The sequence below is a fragment of the Lytechinus pictus genome, chromosome 18, assembly GCF_037042905.1.
Source record: "Lytechinus pictus isolate F3 Inbred chromosome 18, Lp3.0, whole genome shotgun sequence".
NCBI lineage: Eukaryota > Metazoa > Echinodermata > Echinoidea > Temnopleuroida > Toxopneustidae > Lytechinus > Lytechinus pictus.
Window position 1 is genome coordinate 10,612,501 of NC_087262.1, and position 22,506 is coordinate 10,635,006.

Here is a 22,506-nt window from a genome sequence, read left to right on the forward strand (position 1 = left end):
TTATAAGTCGACTTGGCAAGATAAAATTTCTCGCTATGTTGACATATAACGTTTTATAAGTCAACTTAGCAAGATACCGTATCTCGCCATGTCGACATATAACTTTCTATAAGTCGACTTGGTGAGATAACGTATCTCGCCATGTCGACATAATAACGTTATTATGTCGACATGGCAATATAAAGTATCTCGCCAAGTCGTCAAGTCGATGGCACTTTAAAGGCTCCGTAATTTAACTCTATATTTTTATCTGATAATTAGATAACACCCAATCAATAGGACTATAGACATTGATGTCCAAATTGGGGATTACCCCTCTCCCCCCCCAAAAAAAAAAAATGTAAAGCCAAGTAAAGAAAAGGAAAAGGGTGAAAAGTAAGAAAAGTAGAATAAGATAGGAAAAAATATGATATTTGCATAATATTATTTCAAAATATATATAATAAACTAAGATTTTCTTTTAAAAATTCACATTTTGCTCGCTTGCATCTTAAAAAAACCCAAATCACATATATCCTATGGTCTGCCCCCTCGTATTTTTGTTTTGTTATTATGCCACTACCTAAAGAAATATGGTTTAGTAGCATTTAATAATCCAGAAATAAGTCAAAATTTTATGAAGTTCTCGTTGATAACCTACTCACTAATAAGGTCTAAATGCTTAAAATACGATGATTGTCGTTTTAAAAAGCTTCTATTAGATCCAATTGAAGGGAAACATTTAAACAAATTCATACAATGCTTTTGTTTCAGCTGCATGAATATCTGGGCTCCGTAACATAAGTGTTTGCAATCAATCGCTTAAAGCTAAGTGACCATCGTTGCATTTGCACTTTGTCCAAAACACTAACCTGGAACCAATCAGAGAGGTTCTTTCATATTTGAAATCAATCAGAAATTGAATTGTTAAAGGGAACCCTGATTAATAATACAAAAAAAGTACTTAGTATTGTCCTGTACTTAGTCCTAGTATTGATAATCAAACCAGAATGCTGTAATATTGGTTTACTTTGATTGACACAGCTTTTAATTGACTTTGATGACTAATTACTCAGATGATAAGGGAAGCCTCGATTAAATAGGATTATCACTTTTCAGAGGATATGTGTTTTGATCAGTGAGATTTCCAGAACGGGAAAACAGGCTAATTATGCCCTTGACACGTTTCGTTTGGTGATGTGAAAAGATAGGGGTGCAAGATGTTTACCTATGGTGAGGGTTATAACGGATTTTTTTTGCTCCGCGGCGTATTGGAAGTTTCATAAAGGGATAAGATATTTTGTCAAATTGGTGCATGAGCACTGTAGTTTCGTCCTTCACTGTAAAAAAAAGAACAGCACATTGTTTACGCCTGTCACTCTAACAACAAGTTTTTGTAATAGTTTAAACTTTTTAAACAACCTGTTTAAAAAATATTTAAACAAAAGTTGTTAGAGTGACGGGCTTAGACAACGTGCTTGAATTTTTAAACAGCGTTTTTACAGTGTTGAGTGACTCTGGACAAACGACATATTTGCTATTTTCGTCAGCTCTGAAACTGAAGACGAAACTGAACAAATTTTCTAATAAATACCTCCACTCTAAAAAAAAAAGTTTACTCAATAATGGTTAAAATAGAAACATGCATGTTTGTTGGGTAAAAAGATACCAAATATTTTACGCAATCTTGCGTTGAAATTTACCCTTAAAACATGCATTTTGCCCAATATTGGGGGAAAAATACCCAGCAAATATGCATGTTCCCTTTCTACCCAATATTGGGTAAATTTCTACTCTCTGTTTGCAGAGTGTTCCTGCTGTTGTTTGTCATTTTGACAGGCATTTTCAATAGATTTACTGTGTGCTTGACCCCCATACATCGAAAAGCGAAAACTCCCTAACTTCTATTTTTTGATGAATTAGAGGTTAGATTTTTTTATTTCCCATTTATTTCTATTGGTTTATCATTTAAAATTTGATGACTCATAAGCTCGATATATGAAAAGGTTGAAAGTTTCTGCGCTTATGAATAAAGGAAATAATCAATAATACCTTCAAAATAATTTGAAAAGCTAGAAAGGAAGAAAAAAAGAAATAAAAGGTTGGAACAATAAATAATGTCATACCAGAATATAATTCAAGGTATCAACTAAAATGTATGATCTCACAATATTTCATTAAGTATTTTTAACGATACAGCTTTTGGAAAATTGTCAACAATTTCACCACCTCATATGTAGTCTTTTATGATTATTTTCCTTTCAGGGTTTTTGCCGGCTTCGAACAGATAGGGGACACAATCTCTATCTTGAATGTGGTAAGGAGTACTCAGTATTTTCGGTTTAAGCATTTTGGGCATGTTAGGGGGGGGGGAGTTATTACATTTCAATAAAAAAATTCGGTCCTCTTGAAAATGAAATACCTCAATTTCTAGTTCATCTAAAGAATAACTGTATACATATCCAATAATGTACCACCAGGGCACAAACGAAAAGCGATATTCCGATTTTTATCATAGACAGGGTATATATAGCAGTCCGCATAAATGGTTTTTCAATTGGCCAGTATCTGCTCATGCGCAAATAATTTCTTAATTCAAATTTATGATGTTACTAAACGTATATGTAACTCTAAATAACTTTTTTTTTTAAATTCTGATATGCATGTATGTTGTATTTAACAAAGTATTACATTTTAAAATTAATTTTCGAAATTGATATAATTATATACATATTTCATTTTGTCTCCGAACTCTCCCTTTCCCTATACCCTTCTCTTTCTCTCATAGGTGTTTCTTTTGTGTGTCAGTTCACTGCCGTACTTCGTAAGTATATAATTCAAATTTATGATGGGTGCGTCGTGGTCTAGTGGTTCTGACTCTTGCCTTTGAAACATAGGGTCGTGGGTTCGAATCGTAGCCATGGCGTGTTTTCCTTCAGCAAGAAATCTATCCACACTGTGCTGCACTCGACCCAGGTGAGGTGAATGGGTACCCGGCAGGAATAATTCCTTGAATGCACTGAGCGCCGGTGATGGTAGCTCGAGCTAAAGCCGGGGTAATAATAGCAGCGCTTTGTATCCTCTGGCAAAAAGCGCTTTATAAATCCAGCTATTATTATTATTATTATTATACCACATCGCATTAATTTCATCTCTTCATCTATACTGTTCATGATTTTCATAATTTCGTTCCCTTAGCCCTCCATTAATTATTGATGCTATAGATACTAGTATAAAATTTGAAGTCCCGGATAGTTATAGAGTCTTGTAAAACATAAACAAAAAGTATGAATTTGGTGAGTTGCATCATCGAAAACGATGCGAGGATTTATTTATCACTGGGTGACTAATACTGCAATTCTAGTATTTTTTTTATGTGCCGACTTTTCTGACGAATAATCAAACGCTTGTAAATGAAACTGCGAAAATAACAAGAAAATCTGTTCTCGACATGAAAAAAAAAACTGTTTGCAAACTATTTTGCAATTTTTTCGCATGGAATCTCCCTTGATGGCCACCTCACTTAATGCCCCCTTCTTCTCCTGTAAAAATTAAACTTTAAGAGGAGGGGTAATGAGAGAGGTTTAAATCGACATATTTTGCCTGAAGAACTAATTGCTGTTGTGGTACCATGCAGGAAGGGTACATACACGGTATATCTGATTACATCAGTGTTTAACGAATCTAAGTATTAATCGCGACACGTCGATTTAATGAGATTATCATCCGGAACTACTTCACGGCGCAATCTGACACCTCTCATTACGCCGAAGATTTAGCAGACGACGCACGGGCTGCGGAGGGATATACCCTGTAGCAAATGAGTCAGAAGAGAGTAAACCTGATATCGCTCGAATTCCTTGTTTCATCGCCATTTATTCAAAATAGTCCACCCTTTAACTTCCGAGAGATAATGATTTAATTGACACATCAATTGTGACATTGATATGCAGCATCTATTAAAAAAAACGATGAACTATGTTATGTTTCCGAGATTTCGGGAGGTTAGCGTTTATGCATGCAATCCTATCCCATATGCATTTGTATAGAACGTCAATAAACTGTTGTCTAATATCTAAGCGATAATTGTACTAAACACCACAAATTCCATGGTTGTATTTATATGAACAATATCATAAGAAACCAAATTTGTTAGGGCCGAGTTTCAATGCGTTAGAATGGTTCGGGGGACTGCGAGAAAACGAAGCAATCTCGAAAACGCTATTAACGAGAGCACTTTCCTATCACGAACTCTTAAATGCGATAATGCACATTTATGTTTTCCGAAGAGTTTTATTTTTAGCATTTAGGTGTTAATAAACATGATAAACGTAAACGCTAATGAAGTGCTAACCACCTTTATCCTAAACGTATACAGGTGCCAACTAATCGTTGGATAAACAGGAACCAATAGTATCATATCGGAAATAAAGATGGTGTTCATGATTTCCAATAAAACTTGTTCAAGTGTTTTAAACACTGTCGGTCTGGCGACGCTAGGGGGGGGGGGCATGGACTGATTGCCCCTTTGATTTTTCAAGTTGACAAAAAATGAGAAAAAAAAGAGATGAAGAAAAGGGGAATGAAAAGAAAGAAGAATAATAAAAAAGAGAGGTCTATAGTACCCCTGTTATTCAGTTGTGTGTGTGTGGGGGGAAGGGGGGGGGGGTGACGTCACATTTAGGTAATCTATTTTTCAGTTCAGTTGAGATCAGTTCAAGCATTATTATTTATCATATTTCAAATGAACGGTTACAGATTACAATATAACAATATTTCAAAAATGGTACATATGAGGATTGTGGTAAATTGGCAATAAATCTTAGATATATAACAAAATCAATAGCTAGATTACACATGAAATAGAAAAAAATGAGAAATTAGGCAATGAGGCACTAAAAAGAAGCAGAGATTGTAGAAAATTTAGCACCTCTGTGATTAGATGTCATTTGTAAGTCATAAAGTCAAATTATAGATTGAAAACCTTGTCCCCTTTCAAAATAACGAGCGCGTTTATAAAAGTATTTCGACACTTCAAAATGTAAGAATTTAAAGGTAAGTATTAAACTATGTAGGTCATAGTTAAGCCTGTGTACTTGAAATATAGTCATGAAAATGAACCTTCACAGGTATGACTAGTTGATTTTATATAGTCCTGTCAATTTATCGACAAATTTTGGGAAAATGACAAAGTCAGTTGTTCAGGAAGTTGGGATGATCTTCCAAATTATGTCAGGAGGATAATCCAAGCGATGATAAATGCATGGGGTTGAAAACTCGATAAAGGGGTACAAAGGCGGAACAAAAATGCACCCCTGTTAATCATCGTAGTAGGGAGCCATATCCGAAAGGGGGTAATCTTATTTTTCCTTTCATAAGAACTGTTGAGAAATATAAAAATGAGTGATGCGTGCTCATCAGTAAAACAGTGAATTATGTTGAGTTAACTAGGAGACTTGTGTCGTTAGCATGTCGAGTCAAAGTGAGAAAGTATTTGCTGTGGGTGTGAAACTATTACGTGAGGGTGTTTGTGATGGTGGTTCTAATCCGACATGACTATTTGACGCGCTCGCTCGCTATTTTTATAACACTAACATAAAACTCAAGGTGTGGGGCTGATGATCAGATTCGGGGGTAATACTTTGCGATTTGAGCGGAAAATTCTCCAGGGGGCTTGCGGGTATTTGTTGGAATCCGAGAGAAAATTTTGGAAAGGAAGTCGACGAGACAGATTATTTGCTTCAAAATTCGTAATGTTTACCGTCTAGTGCATATCACATGAAACATGGAAACATGTTTTGACTCATGACTATGAATTCATTTAATGTAAATTTAACAAAAATAGGATGTTTGCAATCTTTTGAGTCAGATAAATAATCATGTTTACGAGGCACTCTGGTTTTGAAACATGAACATATACTGCAATTGAGAAGTTTCTTCTTGGAAAATTTTACATTGCAATAGACAGTATTGGTTAAGGCGTATAATGAAGATAGCCCTTTATGAATGAACTTACTAAACATAGATAAAAGAAAAACGATGACACACTGTTGGTGAGTGTATGATAAGTTAAGTAATCACGACAACACAGGCTTGCAAATGTTTCCCTGGCATAGCATCAAGTACATTCTCGACTGTTTCTTAACAATATCACATTTTCCCCACTTCTCCTTTCCTAGTTTTACCACCTCGCTCTCTTTGAGTGCGGGTGGGTGGTATGTACGTGCAAATATGCAATGAACTACTTTTTTCTACATTTTGTTACATTTTACCAACCGACCGGAGACGTTCTACATCCGGAATATCTCCGGTCCAGATAACCATGCAAATCAATTCCTCATCACATTTCAAACAATTTTATATAGTAAATAGCTAATGGAGTGGTCCCTTTAGGCAAAATAAACACATGTTTTGTGTGTAGGGCCGTATGATGCGTCCTCGGTTGACGGACTATTATGCTCCCGTATGTTCGAAAATGAGCCCAATAAGTGGAATAAATAATTTTTTATGCAATATACTCAAAACTGGTGAAAAGTTCCCGTTCGGCAAATTAATCTCAAGTTGTGTGTGTATGGCGATATGATGCGTCCTCGGTTGGCGGACTATTATGCTCCCGTATGTTCGAAAATGAGCCCGGTTAGCATGGTTAGTGGATTAAGTTCAGGTTTTAATAATAGACCGCAAACGCACGTCCCCATGCACTTTGGCGAGTAATGGCACATGAGTCTCCGATGTGTGTGTGTGTGTGTGTATGTGGATGTGTGCATTTATTTCTGTCTGTCTCTCCCTCTCTCTGTTAAACTGAATCAAGTTTTACAATTCAGTTGCTGACAGATACCCAGGGATGTGAACTCCCAGAAGATCATCCAATTCGTCTCCACGAATTGGCCTATCCAATATACATCCATGACATATCCACATGATCCAGGCACATTTACGGTGCCTAACCATGCAAGATGAAAAAGATAGGAATTTCGGATTAGTCACCCCTAAGAGTTTACCACCTCCTCGGTGAATCATCACTTTTAAGATAAAATCTGATCTGCAGGTTACCACTTGAGGGAACACCCCCCCCCCCTTTCTTTCATTATTTCTTAATGAAAAGTTCCCACTCCGTCTACACTCTGAATTCCAAGGATTTAAATAAATCCAGATCGGCTGTGGATAGTGACCAGCCGAATTTCGAATTTATTTTAAATCTTCAGGATTAATTTTTAAATTCCCAAATATTTAAATTCAAATCTTTTAGATTTATATTTAAATCGACAAGGTTTAAATCTAAATCTAATATTCGGCTGGTCACTATTCCTAGCCGATCTGGATTTATTTAATATCCTTGGAATTTAGAGTGTAGACAAACCTCGATCCGCCCCTGGGTTTCCATATTTTATTTTTATTGAAAAGACACATGCCTCACGAAAACACCATACTTAATGAAATTAAGATGTGATCTGAAAAAAATGTAACGTTAAAAAGATAAGGGGTGCATGAAAGTTGTGCCCAGGCTAAACAGCCGATTATTATACACCTCGGTCTGATCTGATATAAGTCAATTTTGAATATGTTTGATATTTAGCACATTTCATCTCTACCCCCCCCCCCTTTCCACACACCATGCAAACACTATTTTATCTTAACACACCCAAACTTCATGTATGCTTGTTGGTACAAAAAAAATCAATGACTCGTTAAAACTATGCAATGTACACGTCGTTTTTCATCATGAGTATTATTGCAACCGTTTTTTTTCTTCTATTTTCAAGATAGTATTTCAATCGTTCTTCGTCATCCATTCTGCTCATTCAGTGTGATTCAAAATGTAATATATATTTTGGTTTGTCATATTCTCAATCATTTTGCTTACAATGACAATCTGTCTCCCACAAGTGATTATATGTTCAATATTGAATTTATCTGATTTATTGTCAATACTTCATTGTTATATTTGTGTTACCATATTATATTGTTATGCAGAAGAAGAACATATAATTCAAATCAATCAAATCCATTCCATATCCGCTCACCCTCCCCCCTTCTCCCAAAAGAACCCCTTTCTCGAACACTTTTTTTCAACATGTTTTTATTGAGGTTTTCTTTCAAATAAACTCAGGGTAAATATAAGCAAAATTGATAAATCTTCATTTCATATCAATAACAAAAAATACAAAAATATTTACAAAAAAAGTGAAGCAAATAATGATCCTGCGCACACATGCACACTCATAAACATTAATGCACAAACACTAACTTTTAGAATATATTATTTCGTATTCTTTGAGTAACAACAACATTCAATCAGTCGGTGCAACTTAACACTTTAATAAGAACTATCAGATATGAAATACCTTTTTAAATGTGTCTTAAACAGGTGGGCAGTCAATGTATACAAAAGAAAAAATACCAATGTATGTTCTACCCATTTACCTGTTTTTAGCATTACTTTGATTTCTAGAATGTAATACCAATATCGGTATCGATATTTTAGTCTCCATTGACCATTTTTTAATCATTCCATCTTTTAAAAATAATTAACAAAGTTTGATAAGCAGTTTAAGACACATTTTAGGAGTCCTCTAACATATCAGCCTTTTGCCAGTTATATACGTTCAAAATATTAATTTCACTAAGAATCCAGAGTTCGAATTTCAATTTCAGCTCTCTTTGACGTTACAATCTGGAAGATGTTGAAACATCACCAAGATTCATGACCTGCTAAATATCGAAAATGTACGAAGGCAATTTCATCAAATAGACATGACATTTTATTGTTTTTGTAACTGTTAATTTGTGTCATAAAATTTGGCAAAAAATTGTTGCATGATTTTAATCCAAGTGTCTATAAACTGTCTTATAATGTCTTGTGATTTGTGTCCGTTTACACCACATTGCCCATAACTTATGTTTTCCATTTGCTTTCCTGTTTTTTTAGGGTTCATATAAGATTTCCCCACTATGTTATGTTTCTTTACAATGCCATAGGGCCTTTCAGAGGAAGGGAAGTGGGCCAACCAGTTGATTATTTTCGATTCACCATGCATATTTCAACTACGGTATTGATGCTGTAAGAGAAATAAAAAATGAGTAAAAAAAAAATAAAAAAATAAAAAAAAAACTTTTAGAAACATCATCGATCATACACACATTCTCTTTCTTTACCCTATATACATTCTTAATTAATTCAATTCAATTCATTTATTCATTTCCATTAAAAAACAACAATATATGTACATTTGAAATACACATGTATATACAAAAAAATAGATCAAATTAATACATAATCATAGTAAATTAATATTGTAAGTGATAGAAATAAATGGAAAATGGAACACCTGTAGAAAGCTTTTTTAAAAAAGCTTGTAAATGGCAGGAGTCCAAAAGTTAACAAATACAAATATAATAATGATAATAATTGTATTAGTATTATTAATTATCTCTCTTATCGTTGCTATGTCAGGCATCCTTTATGGCATCTCATCGGAGCACCCCACTCTCTATGCAGCTTTTTGCGTTCAGTCTCATGCTCATTGGGCTCACAATGGTAAGTATAATCAATGAATTTAAACTCATTCATTTCACTTTTTTAAGTTTGGGGTGAAGGCTAAATGTCCGGACATATAAGGGGAAAACAAACCTCTTTTTCAAGAAATGAACGAACGGTTTTCTCTCTTGCATTATCTTGCAGTTAAGTTGCATGAAAGACATTTCCTGAGAACTAGTCCTTCCGTACTCCGTATTACCGTACGTAATTGCCGCACCCCCCCCCCCCCCCGTTATAAGCCGAACCACTAACGAAAGTCTGGGCCCCGTTTCTTAAAGACTTGTTTCAATAACACATTCACAATTTCCATAACAAATTTACGAGCATCCAATCAGCTTGAATGATTTCAGTAGCTTTTAACTATTATTGTAAATTTTGAAACGGATCCCTATTCTCTATAATTATGAAAATGGCCGAGATTTTCACTGTACATCCAAAATGAATTGACAATCTACCATGATTTACAAAATAAAAATGTTTGAATACACACAGGGTTTAATTTCCCAATCTTGTTCTTTTTTGTCTTTCTAATAATTTTATGGCATTTTAGAAAGAGATGCAGAACTGTTTTTAAACATATAAGGCCATATATTTTGATTTCCATTATGTTCTTTTTTTAATCCAGGCAGTGATTGTAGCTTTCGCATACAGGAAGAAGAAGATGTTAATTCGCGAGTTTCGTCAGAGAAGATATGTAAGTTATTCTAATCAATTCAACTATTAAATTGGTAAAAATTTCCCTTTTTCGTCCTATTGTTGCAATGTATCCATTTCCATGTACACGATATCGCTATAACACAGTAAAAATGTTATTTAAATACAACGCTGTTTACTATTTAAACCTTACAGTAGTTGTTTAAACAGTTGAAACACAAGTGTTTAAAATCTTAAACAACAAAGTTTAACTTTTAATCATGTTTAATTTAGTGGATCTCCCTCATTTCCATTTATGCTCAATATTATACTGTTTTTTGTTTTACGAAGTAAGAATGCTCGTCTGTAAAATTGTAATTGGTTTGTATTATTTTATATTACTTTGTATTATGTTTTGAATGGAGATGGAATAAAAGAATTGAATTGAAAAAATTGAATTGAATTCTCAATAAATCAAACATGTTGGTTTAAACGGTTAAACATCCACCGTAAGCATGGTAAGGTTCATATTATACTAAAGAGCGTTGTATAAAATTTTAAACAGCATTTTTTACTGTGTAAAATATGTTATCATATATAAACACTCGATAACAATCAATTTGAAATCGTATACATTTCATACCCATCCACCTATCCTAAACACTATAGAAAACATTCGCATTTCCCTAATTACATTGAATTATTAGAAATAAAAACGTTTGTTTCATCTTTCTTCATGCAGAAACCTTCGCTTGTGGAGTATTTGTTAGCCTTTGGTATTCACTCGTTATTTTCAGCATTAGCAGTGGCGGTTTCTCGTCAGAGTGTTCTCGCGGTAAGTATAGGTATATGGGTACTTAAACATAATAAAAAATAAGGCCCCCTTGGAGAACGTTAATCCATTTACTGAAGGGACCGCTTTATTTGAATAAAACTTATCAGGGCAAATTGAATCATGTTTGGAGTAGTCAACCAAAAAAAAAAACTTTTCACAATTTGAGCAAAAAAAAAGTTATCATTTATTATCTGTTGATAAGCTGTACTTTTTCTAATGTAAACTAATAATGTGTATGCTGCTTTTTATTTTGTTTTATCTTCTTATTATTTTATTTTTAAATTACTTGTATTGTTATATGTGATTTGTTACACAAAATCATGAAAACCCAATAATAATTTTTTTGTAAGTAAAAAAAGGGGGAAAAGATACAACAACAAATAAACCAATTGCAAAATCAGTTTGAGACGTTCATTAATCCAAGGTTTCGAAATGTAACGTAAAATCCGTGTTGTACAAGAATGTGTGGTCTTTGCTTATTTATGTCTTTTTTGTTCTTCATGTGCATTTATTTCAAAATCACTTACGGATACTTCATCATAAATTTAAAATGATTTATAATCTAACTTTCATCTATTTCAGTCGTACATCTTTCTTTTATTTGTGATATTTGCTGGATCGAGTTCGGCGCTCTGCATGGCCCTTTATAAGTACTTGTTCGGTATGTATAATCATCAACTTAAATACAATACAAAATAATTTTAACACCATTTTGGGTACACCCGCTCACAAGTCTTTGAAATAAAGGCACTCTAATCAGCTCGTTGAAAATCATGAGCATACATGGGATCTTTATGCATTGATAAGCAATTATCTGTAGCAATTTAGATGGAATATTTGCAAAAATACAGGTTTAATTTAATTTAATATAATGTATACCTACGTTCAACATGTTTAAAACAAAATATCTAGATTGTTAATAGCTTTGGGTAGTATTTACCGTAGATGTCTTAATATTTTTTAAAGAGTAATTGTTACAAATAATTCCTGTGACACTTTGTGATTTCAAAAAGTATACAAAGAATGTAATATACAGTATCAGTAATTACATTAGATCCCGGAGTCAAAGCGTAACGCGTGGGAAGTAATGCTCTTCAATCCCAATCCAACCATTATTTGTGTCACTGAAAGATTTGTATATCTGACTATTTCCATGGTACTAAGTTCGATCAAACCTTCATTAAAACAGCACAATCCAACGTTTCTTATTACACAGTTGGTTCTAAGCAGCATCGTAAGTTATGGAAGCAGTTCTGGGCTCGGCTCTCAGCCCGACCCCTCCCGAAGACAAGAATAATAGGTAATTAATTATTTAGCATCAGATTCGAGAATCGCCTCAAAAGTGAACATTTAGCATGGATAAAATTTTCATAATTTTTGAATCACCTAAAAAATAAGTGATCTTAACAATGCAAACGTTCGAAACTTTTCATCCCATAGCCAGTATTAACCGAACATTTTCAAATTTGTTTCTATACCCACTGTTTATTCAATTTTTTTTATTTCCAGTTTAGTGTTTCCGTTTACTTAGAGATAAGGTTTTGTAGTGATAGCAAAACATTCATGAATACTGAAAATTACAAATAATTTCGTGCCTCTGATGTTTTGTTAATTATACCTACATCACTCTCTATTTGTTTGTTTTCGTGTTTGATATTTGTATTTCAACTGTAGGACCATGTTGAACATAATCTGAACATGTCTTCCTTTGTAAAGATGTTTTGATAAATAAATAAATTAATTAATTGAAATAAATAAATAGATTCATATTGCCCACGCTTAAAATATATGATATTTGCTCAACCAATTTCTAAGCCATTTGCTCATATATGCGTACTTTAATCCCTTAATCTCATTCAAACACCAGAATATTTAAATATTTTCATAGGTAGAATAGTTCATGAAAAACTAGCCCACTAGTGAAACTTAAATGTCTTTTGATATAACATTTTCCTTTATTAGCTCTTATGGATGGTGTCTTCGCAGTCGTTGGAATGCTCATAATGCTAAATTTAATGTGAGTTTCTAGAAATCTTCAGTTGGATATGAAATGTATATGTATGTTATGCTACGGCACAGGTAACGATATTTTCATTTTTTCCCAAAGTCCCAGAGGGAGAGGAAAAAAATATAGAGATATCAAACTAATAGTTTCACGACAGTATATACTCTTTCAACAATCGGCATTTTTTATTCTTACACTTTCTGTTTCTTGTCCCCTTATCTTCCGTTTTTCATTTGTTTAGTGGTCATTATATTTTGTTTCTAATGAGGGATCTTTTTCGACTGGTTTGACCATATACATGATATGAGCAGAGAATTATCCATAAATTCAGATGTACTCTAAAATACTGACCATCCAAACACTAGATTAAGATAAATTCGTAAAAATTGAAAATTTCAATCAAAATCCTAAACGTTTTATGTCGAGAATTCGCAATTGTTATTATTATAATCATCAAATTTAATCGAAAGTTTGACCCGCCGCTGCATGTTCACAGTCGATATGTATTCATTTAAAAATTCATGTGATGTAGAGTAGAATGGGTTTTATTCCACTCTGGTACTCATATCTTTGTGAATGAAAAATATCCTGAAGTGCAAAATTGAAGTAGAATTTTGTAATAAAATCGATCTTGATTTTCTTCTTTTCCTTTTTTCCTTCTTCTTATTCTTCTTCTCCTTCTCCTTCTTCTTCTTCTTCTTCTCTCACCTCTCTCCCTCTGTCCCACTTTCTTTCTTTCTCTCTCTCTCCTCACTCCATATCTCTCCTCTCTCTTAGAGGCGAAATGGCGCCGCATCACAAACTGGATGCATCAAGGAGCTCTCGACCCCTCGACTCTAGGCTCAAAGTCATCCTGTTTCAGGAAAGAGAAGTTCTCTTGGCCCACGGGGCGGCCTTTGTGTCTACAGGTAATGATGGCAATGTTGATGTTGATGGTTGATGTTGAGGAGGAGGAGGATGACGATGATAATGATGACGATAATAATAATAATGATGATGACAATAATATTAGTAATAATAATAATAATATTTAAATAACAATAATGATAATGATAACAATAATGATAATAATGATATTAATAATGGTAATGATAATAATGAAAAATGAAATACGAAATGAAATGAAATATCAATTGCTCGAAATCGGGCTCGAAATAGAATCTGAAAAAAAGACATACCCCGGATTTTTTTCCCCAAATTGATCGTGGGCTCTATCCCTCAAATCGTTGAATGCCAAATTGGGTATATAGCAGCAACTCGCATCTTTTAACTTGTTTTGGTCGAACGCGGCTGGGACTTGAACTCCCGGTTGTGAGACAGACGCTCTACCAAATGAGCCAATAATAATATTAATATAATTGATAATAATGTTATTGATTATCATAATGATAGTTCTAAGTAATAATTTTGATAATGGTAGTGATAACGATAAAAACAAGATGACTATGATGATGATAAAGATGATAAAAACAATTTATGGAAAAAAAAACTATACCCATTATTTTCTTGTGTATAAAGTTTTGATTTTTAATGACAATAGTCTAACATAGCTCCATGACCCCCCCCCCCTTCCCAATTTTGCTACAGTCTCATTTTATTACGTTTTTTTCCAATGGTATACAAGCGATCGGTTTGAATTTCGTTCGTTTGTGTGAATGTGTGTGTAGCATTATTAGACATTTCCGCAATCCAATCATGCAAACGAGGACCTGTCACATAGACCCAAATACTGCCCTCTAACGACAACGTCTGACATGTCTGAGAAACGATTGAATTCGGTGTTCTGAGAGTAAAGTACATCTACCAATCTCAATCAATCTGAATACAAACTGAATCAAACTATTAGATGGCACTGTTTACTACCTCGTATTTTTTCCATTTCCCCCTTTCGTAGGAATGATGTGGTACATACACACCATGATTTCTAATGTAAGTATATTTTTAATTGTTAAACCACAAGTGGTTAATTAGATTTTGGATATTTGAAATTATTTGTTATGACGCAGGGGGTGATTGTCCATTATATTAACAACTCATTCGGATGTTTTTTTTTATATTGATTGAAGTTGTCTATTTTCTTGCCAATAACGATTTGAAATCAAACTCATGAAATGTTTAGATTCACAAGAAAAAAAAATTGTTGACAGTTTCCCTCTTCTCTGTTTTATACTCACTTTCAGCAAGTCGAAACGATAAGTAGATATATGAGGATTGCTTTGCAATTGGTAAGTGTTTGTCCTGTTTATTTCATCTTTTTTATTCCTTTCTATGGCGTATTTGAATGCACCAAATATTAAAAAGGGAGACAAAAGTTCAATGGCAAACCATCGTAAATCATAGTGTCATTATTTAAAACTAGTCAGGAATGAAGTACAAATAACTTTCATTCTCCAATGTAGAGCAATTTTAAATGACCTCGTAATTATCATGCATTCCTTTCATCTATTCAAATTCGATTGTTTTTTGGCGTTTTCATGTCATTCATTAAAAAAAAACTTTTATTCACCGAATTACTAAATAGGTACTTAACCATTTCATTGATAGTTTTATACTAATTTATTCATTCAGCGGCTTAAAATAAACATATGTTTGATGACGTATAATATATTTTGCTATATTCATACTCAACGAAGCCTGTGCTAAAATTATAAGAAGCCGAAGTTGTATAAATTATGTTTACTTTGTATGCTTTTTGGTTTTACTTTCTTCGTTACCCAAGCTTTAAAGGTGAAGAAATATTTTAGTAAACAATCCCAGACAGTTTAAGGAATAGGGTGTTGTCCAGATGAGCTGGTAAATTTAAATTGTATTGTTAGACATTTATCATTATTTTGTTTTATGATTGGCTGTCCATAGTTAAACCACAATTAATTAGACCCGAGTTCAGTGTACATGAACACGGACCAAATAATTCATAGTATGTACACTTGTCAAACCCTTCTTGTTTAGTATACTAGTATATAAAAGAGTTTGGAATTCTTCATGAGAAATCACCGAGAGGCAAATTAGTTATTAACTTTGTATGCCTACATCCAAGGTATATTCCAAGTATATTCAACGTTTATAATTTACTCAAAGGCGCGACTAAAATTTTTGTGATTGTTACTATGAATATTAAAGGAGAATGAAACCTTTGGAACAAGATAGCTTGTGTGAAAACGGAAAAATCGAAGAAACAAATCAACGAATAAAGAGAAAGTTATGAGCATTTGAATATTGCGATCACTAATGCCATGGAGATCCTCACATTGATGCGACAAAGATGTGTATCACCAAAAAAAAGTTTGTATCACCATAAGAAAAGCAAAAAGAGACATGTTGGGGGTATTTCATAGTCCATCAAAGGGATAGTTGTTCACATGTGACATCACACATCCTTGTCGCATTGCCAATGGGAGGATCCCCATAGCATTAGTGATTGCAATATTCAAATGCTCATAACTTTCTCATTATTTGTCCGATTTTTGTCAAACTTTCTTTGTTCTTATTCTTTGATTTTTCTGTTTCGACACAAGCCTACCTGCTCCAAATATTTCATTTCCTTTTAACCAATGTGACCCTTATTTTTATTTTCTTTTGGTGCAGATGATGATTAGTCTTGGTCTGACGCCATACAGCTTTAGGCTTCTCATCAGATATTCAAGATCAGCAAGAGAAGAGGTAAAATATTAATCATTAAATATCTCCTGAGGGTCAGGGGCTGTGACCCCTTTAACCCCCCCCCTTGATTCTTATTTTGGGTGCACTGTTTGAATGAAAGAATGCATGAATGATTCTGTAAGTCAATAATTATGATAAAGAAATGAATAAACTTGATCAATAAATGAATGCATGATAGATAAGTAGATGATTATGCAAGTAAATGAATGAATAGATATCAAACAACAAATATACATCAATAAAAAAATGAAATAAGTATCAATCATCTCAGTTGATTTATTGATTGCTATGCATTGCTAGCTAGCTAGCTATGTACAATCTTGATAAATAAAACGATAGATAAGATAGGTAGACAGACAGATAGATAGATAGATAGATAGATAGATAGATAGATATAGGTAGATAAATAGATAGATGAATGGATGGATGGATGGATGGATAGATAGATAGATAGATAGATAGATAGATAGATAGATAGATAGATAGATAGATAGATAGATAGATAGATAGATAGATAGATAAATAGATGGATGGATGGATGGATGGATAGATGTAAAAAAGAAGTATTTTGTTTACTGCTGTGTTTCATTTACTATGGGTTCTTATCATGCTTATAGTCCAATACTGACGCAGAGGTATTTCATTCTTAGATAGACAGATATGCCAGCAAAATGGAATCGAATATTGAAATAATCCTAATCATGTGACTTCATTTTGCATACATTCATTTTTTCCCCAATTTCGTTATTTTCTATATTTTTTATAGAAATCATTACGTGAGAATGAGGATACTACAATTATGTTTCATTGTGGCCTTTTGATTTGTGCTTCGGGAATGCAACTAATCTATTGGATTTCCGCCCATTGGAGAAGGTAAAATTACCGTCATTTGCAAAATACCATGGCAATAATTTTTATATGACTGACTTTTTTCTTAATCTGGACTTACGATTCAATAGAGAACTTCAATTTTTCTGAGCTAAAATCGTCGTTGCATATTGACACAGACACACTAATAAAAGCGTTTATCATTTTTGATTAAATCTATTTACAAAGTAGCATGATGAGTCTTAGGGTAGTAGACATGACAACATTTTATCAATTTACACACTTGGGGTTGCTAAATGTTCTCCTCATTTGTTTGTGGTGTGTTTGCTGTTTGTTTAGGTGGGGTTTAGGGGGATAAATTCTCTCTTTTGTATTATGGAATAAAAATACGAGACATCAAAGATATCATATCACGGCCGAACATTCTTCTGATAATTTACTTTAAAAGGCTGTCTAGGTATATATGACTGTGTCTGACCCCCCCCCCCCAAAAAAAAATAGATATAATAAATAAACATGATAAATGGATAAATAAATGAATAAATGAAATAAAAAATGTCAATATAAATGCAATAAAATAAAATGAAATAACACAGAATAAAACAAAAAAATAAACAATAAAAGTAATCGAAATAAAATAAATTATTTTTTCCACAGACACAAGCATCGCGTTCATCAGATCCTAGGGGTACATCATGTGAAATCTTTGACCCTGTTGCTTGTCTTCCCTATACTCAAGTAAGTATGATATTGGAGATAATTGAGGTTTGGGTGCAGGGCAGTGGCGTACCTAGGATTTTTCACAGGGGGGCAAAATTGGCCGCCCAAAAATTTGACAAGCAAAAAAAAAAAAAAAAAAAAAAAAAAAAGGGGTCATCAATACAAAATAAAGATTTTCGTACCAGAAAAAATTTGACAAGCAAAAAAAAAAAAAAAAAAAAAAAAAAAAAAAAAGGGGTCATCAATACAAAATAAAGATTTTCGTACCAGAAAAAATTTGACAAGCAAAAAAAAAAAAAAAAAAAAAAAAAAAAAAGGTCTTCAAAATCTCGTCAGGGGGGGCAGAGTGCCCCCCCTGCCCCCCCCGTAGGTACGCTAGTGGCCGTACGCAGCGGGGGGGGGGTAGTTCCCCCCCCCCCCGAAATTTTGAAAACTTATATTTTTTAGTGAAGTTTATAAAACAAAATTTACAAAAAGTATGCACAAAATCCTTTCATTTTACTTTCAAGAATGAAAAAGCGCCAAAATAACAAGCTTGGTCGCTTTGCTTCCTCGCTTTTGATTAAAAAAAAAAGTTTACGTGTCCTGCCCCCCAGCAAAAAAAAATCTGCGTTCGGCCATGATGGGATGGTAATTGATTCAATTCTTTATTTTCTTTATCTAATCTTCTTCAAAGACTCACCTATCCGAATCTCTTATTTGTTTCTATTTATACAACTTTCAACTTAGATGGGATGCATTTTCCTTTGACAATCGTTTTATGAATTAAAACACAGTTCCTTCAATTTTTTTTTCTTTTTACTATTTGAGCACGTGTTTCTTAAAAAAAATTTACATAAGAAATATATTACACATTAAAATCTCGAAAAAATTGTTCAGTTTTTTTTCTTTTTAAGAATATGGTTAAAATCGTAATCATGACTTGGTTTGCGTGTGTAGTTCAGGTTTGACTGTGCTTTATATAGCAATGGTAAAGAAAAAAAGTGATTAGAACCATTACTCCAGAAACAATAGTACTGAATTATTGCATAGCATAATAATCAAGAATGATCATATTAGTTCTCATTCTTGATCAGTGCGTAATTTTGATGAAATAATTCCCAATCATTTTATTTTCTCATAGCTTGACGCTGTTTCTTATGGTATTAAAACCAGGAACGGTTACTTCCATGACAGTATGGCGGGTAAGTTGAAACAATGAAATTTAAATCTAAAAAAGAGTGAATTTTCACTTGCTTTTCACCTCCTTTAAACATGTCCTTTGTTAGTGACATCGATGATTACTTAATAGGGAGTTACTTTACATCGAAAATACCAATGAAACATTTTACTCATTTATGGAGTTTGTAGGGTAAGTTTGATCATGGACCTACTGGTTTGATCAATAAACATTAAATCTAAACAATGAGTGGATTTTTCACTCGCTCTGATTCACTCCCCTAGGTAGGGACGTCGAGGATCACTTTGATTTGGAGTGAATTTAGAGTAAACATACAAAGGATTCAAACAAATTTCATTTTTAAAAGTGTGAAAATCAATGATTTCTAGAGAAAATCACTTTTTATCTAACAAAGATTATTCACTCTTTTTGAGAAGTAAATTATTCACTCGTATCTTTTTTTTAGAGTAAATTTAAAAGGCAATACACCACTGTTTCATTGAATAACGCCATCTTGAGTCCTGGGAGTCGTTTCATCGATACTTTCGACTGTTAACCATATCTAGGCCGGGGGGGGGCTCAAGATTCGCGCAATATTTTCGCCGCGCAAATTTTTTGACCGCGACGCTCGCTGACTTTTTACTTTCAAGTCTTGCGCATCTTTTGAGACCAAATTTGCGACGCCCGGGTACGCTGTCAGATCGAATAAATTTCTTGGGGTTTATTGGCTGAGGGGCATGCACAGATGTCTGACTGTGAATAAAGAAGTTGTGATTTTGTGATGCAATAGACGAGCAACAACTCAATATGTCGTAAGATATCAATTTAAAAAATGCAATTTTCTTAGATAAATGAGAGTGATTTTATTTGTTGGACAGATATAATTATCATCAGATGCATCACTTATATTACAAAAATTATTTTATTTATCATGCTATATGAAGGAGCTGATCGCATTATGACGTTCCAAGATAAAGAGTTCTAGGCCCGTATTCTGAACTCGGGTTTACATTAAACCCTAGTTTAACGTTGTGGTTTAACTATGGATAGCCAATAATATTGGAGCACAAATCCCTTACAGTACACATTTAATTTATTAACTCATACGACGCCCAACTTGTTCATAATTGTCTGGGAATTATAACTAAAGTATTTTTTTCATTATCAAAGCAAAATGAAACAAAATAGTAAACATAAGAGATATACAATATAAACATATTTTTTGAATTATTGGCTTCCTATAATTTTAATACAGTAAGACCGTGGTCTAAGTTGAACCTGACTTCAGAATACGGGCGTCACAAGTTTCTAACTCTCTTCTTAATTGATGGATATTCATCAAACCTTCACCAATATTTTCTCTATGATTTCTAATTTATTTAAACCGACATGCCGACGTATTGTCAGGATGAATTGCCCCTTTCAGTAATTAATAAGACAGACATCGTAACTTTTCTTTTCTCAATAACATGAATAATGAGATTTTTTTAAATTAATTTTTGGTAATAGGTTCAGTCTGGTTCGGTGCTTATTTTCCTGGCTGTAAAAATGGTGTTCGAAATTTACACTTATGTAAGTACGCATGTCTGATTATGTTGTAAGAATTTTTTTATACACTGCAAAAAACACCAGTGTTGATTTAACACTAGCCTGGTATCTAAATCGGAAAACACCGGAGATGCGTTGAAACAACAACAGTTAAGAATCAAACCGATATTGGTTTAACACTTATTGGTGTTGCTTAAATGCCCAATTGGTCATGGTGTTAGCCTAACGCCAAACCGGTGTTGTTTCGATACCTCTTAGGTGTGGACCGATATAAATACCAGGCTGGTGTTAAATTAACACCTGCGTTTTTGCAGTGTAATGAGAAATGAAAGGTGATGATAAAATGATAATTCTGATAAAAACGATTATTTTAAATAATATTGATAATAGTAATGTAGCTGTTCATGATGTGATAGTGATGATGATGATGATATTATGTATATAGTAACACTGATAATAATTATCAAGACTGGGGGGTCTTTTTTAATCAATTATGTTATGTCAGTGATAAAATACAATGTAAAATAACATTTTGCTCATAGGTGTAACATGTAAGCTGAACTTAAATAAAGAGAAAATTATCACAGAAGAGAAAATTCTAGTTATTCATTTGAAATAATGTATAATTCCGTGTATGTTCATTTTGACATCCAGGTTTCAAGACGATCTCCACCACCCAAGTATGAATCGCAAACCACAAGGGATGAGGATCTCGTTAAACGTAAGTTTAAATGCAAACACAAACATTAGTTTGTGGGCCTAAAAAGAAGCCTGGCACCAATGAATGTATAGGCTCTTTTGAAGAAAAATGTACGCAAAACCTGCAGAAGGATTTTACAAACGATTGTTGATACTCTCGAGAAGTATATCATTGAAAAAGCAATGCACCATCAAATTCATTACTTTTTTAACTACACATGTGTCTTTATATTTCGGTTTTTCGAGTGTCATAATAATTATACCACTTACGGGCCTCATATTTTGCTTTGCCGTTTGTCAGGGCGATTACAGCCCATTATACCGAAGACTGATTTTTCAAAAGGCAGCATTCCGAAAGATCATGAGTCCGGTTCGTGAACCCATGGACCTACTACTATAGGTCCATGGTGAATCCGACGGTCTGCTATTCGAAAAATGAAATACAGTTTGCTTATCCAGATATTTGTTATTTCCGAAAATAAAACGCGGTTCGTTTATTGCTATTCAGAAGGTTCTATAGTGCAAAAATGAAGAAAGGTTTTGTAATCTTGTCAGTTATTTTATTATACTGTAGAATTTTTGGAATAACGATTCCATGGCCGTACGCAGCGGGGGGGGGGGGCAGAAATTTTGAAAACTTACATTTTTTTACTTAAAATTTTCACCAAAATTATGTACGAAATCCTATAAAATGTAAAAGCGCCCCAATAACAAGCTCGGTCGCTTCGCTCTCGCGCCTTCGATTTTTCCAAAAAAGTTATGCGTTCTGTCCCCCCAGCAAAAAAAAATCTGCGTAAGGCCTTGAACGAAACTCAATACTTTCGCACTAACAAACGTTTGGATTAACGAACATAATATTTTTGTTAGATTAACGAACCTTCAGAATGAAGTGCCACAAAATT

At 33.5% G+C, this 22,506-nt stretch overlaps 1 protein-coding gene across 1 annotated transcript in view; it reads left to right on the plus strand.

Annotated features, from left to right (window-relative positions):
- LOC129281552 (endosomal/lysosomal proton channel TMEM175-like) overlaps positions 1 to 22,506 on the plus strand; it is a 37,500-nt gene that overhangs the window by 11,944 nt on the left and 3,050 nt on the right. Inside the window, exons 4-20 of the mRNA XM_064113199.1 lie at positions 2,245 to 2,296; positions 2,768 to 2,803; positions 9,434 to 9,517; positions 10,143 to 10,211; positions 10,893 to 10,985; positions 11,568 to 11,646; positions 12,202 to 12,285; positions 12,948 to 13,002; positions 13,768 to 13,898; positions 14,885 to 14,919; positions 15,171 to 15,215; positions 16,576 to 16,650; positions 17,417 to 17,523; positions 18,136 to 18,216; positions 19,322 to 19,382; positions 20,867 to 20,929; positions 21,560 to 21,626. Coding sequence (XP_063969269.1) covers positions 2,245 to 2,296; positions 2,768 to 2,803; positions 9,434 to 9,517; positions 10,143 to 10,211; positions 10,893 to 10,985; positions 11,568 to 11,646; positions 12,202 to 12,285; positions 12,948 to 13,002; positions 13,768 to 13,898; positions 14,885 to 14,919; positions 15,171 to 15,215; positions 16,576 to 16,650; positions 17,417 to 17,523; positions 18,136 to 18,216; positions 19,322 to 19,382; positions 20,867 to 20,929; positions 21,560 to 21,626 — 1,217 coding nt within the window. The remainder of the gene's footprint in view (positions 1 to 2,244; positions 2,297 to 2,767; positions 2,804 to 9,433; positions 9,518 to 10,142; positions 10,212 to 10,892; positions 10,986 to 11,567; positions 11,647 to 12,201; positions 12,286 to 12,947; positions 13,003 to 13,767; positions 13,899 to 14,884; positions 14,920 to 15,170; positions 15,216 to 16,575; positions 16,651 to 17,416; positions 17,524 to 18,135; positions 18,217 to 19,321; positions 19,383 to 20,866; positions 20,930 to 21,559; positions 21,627 to 22,506) is intronic.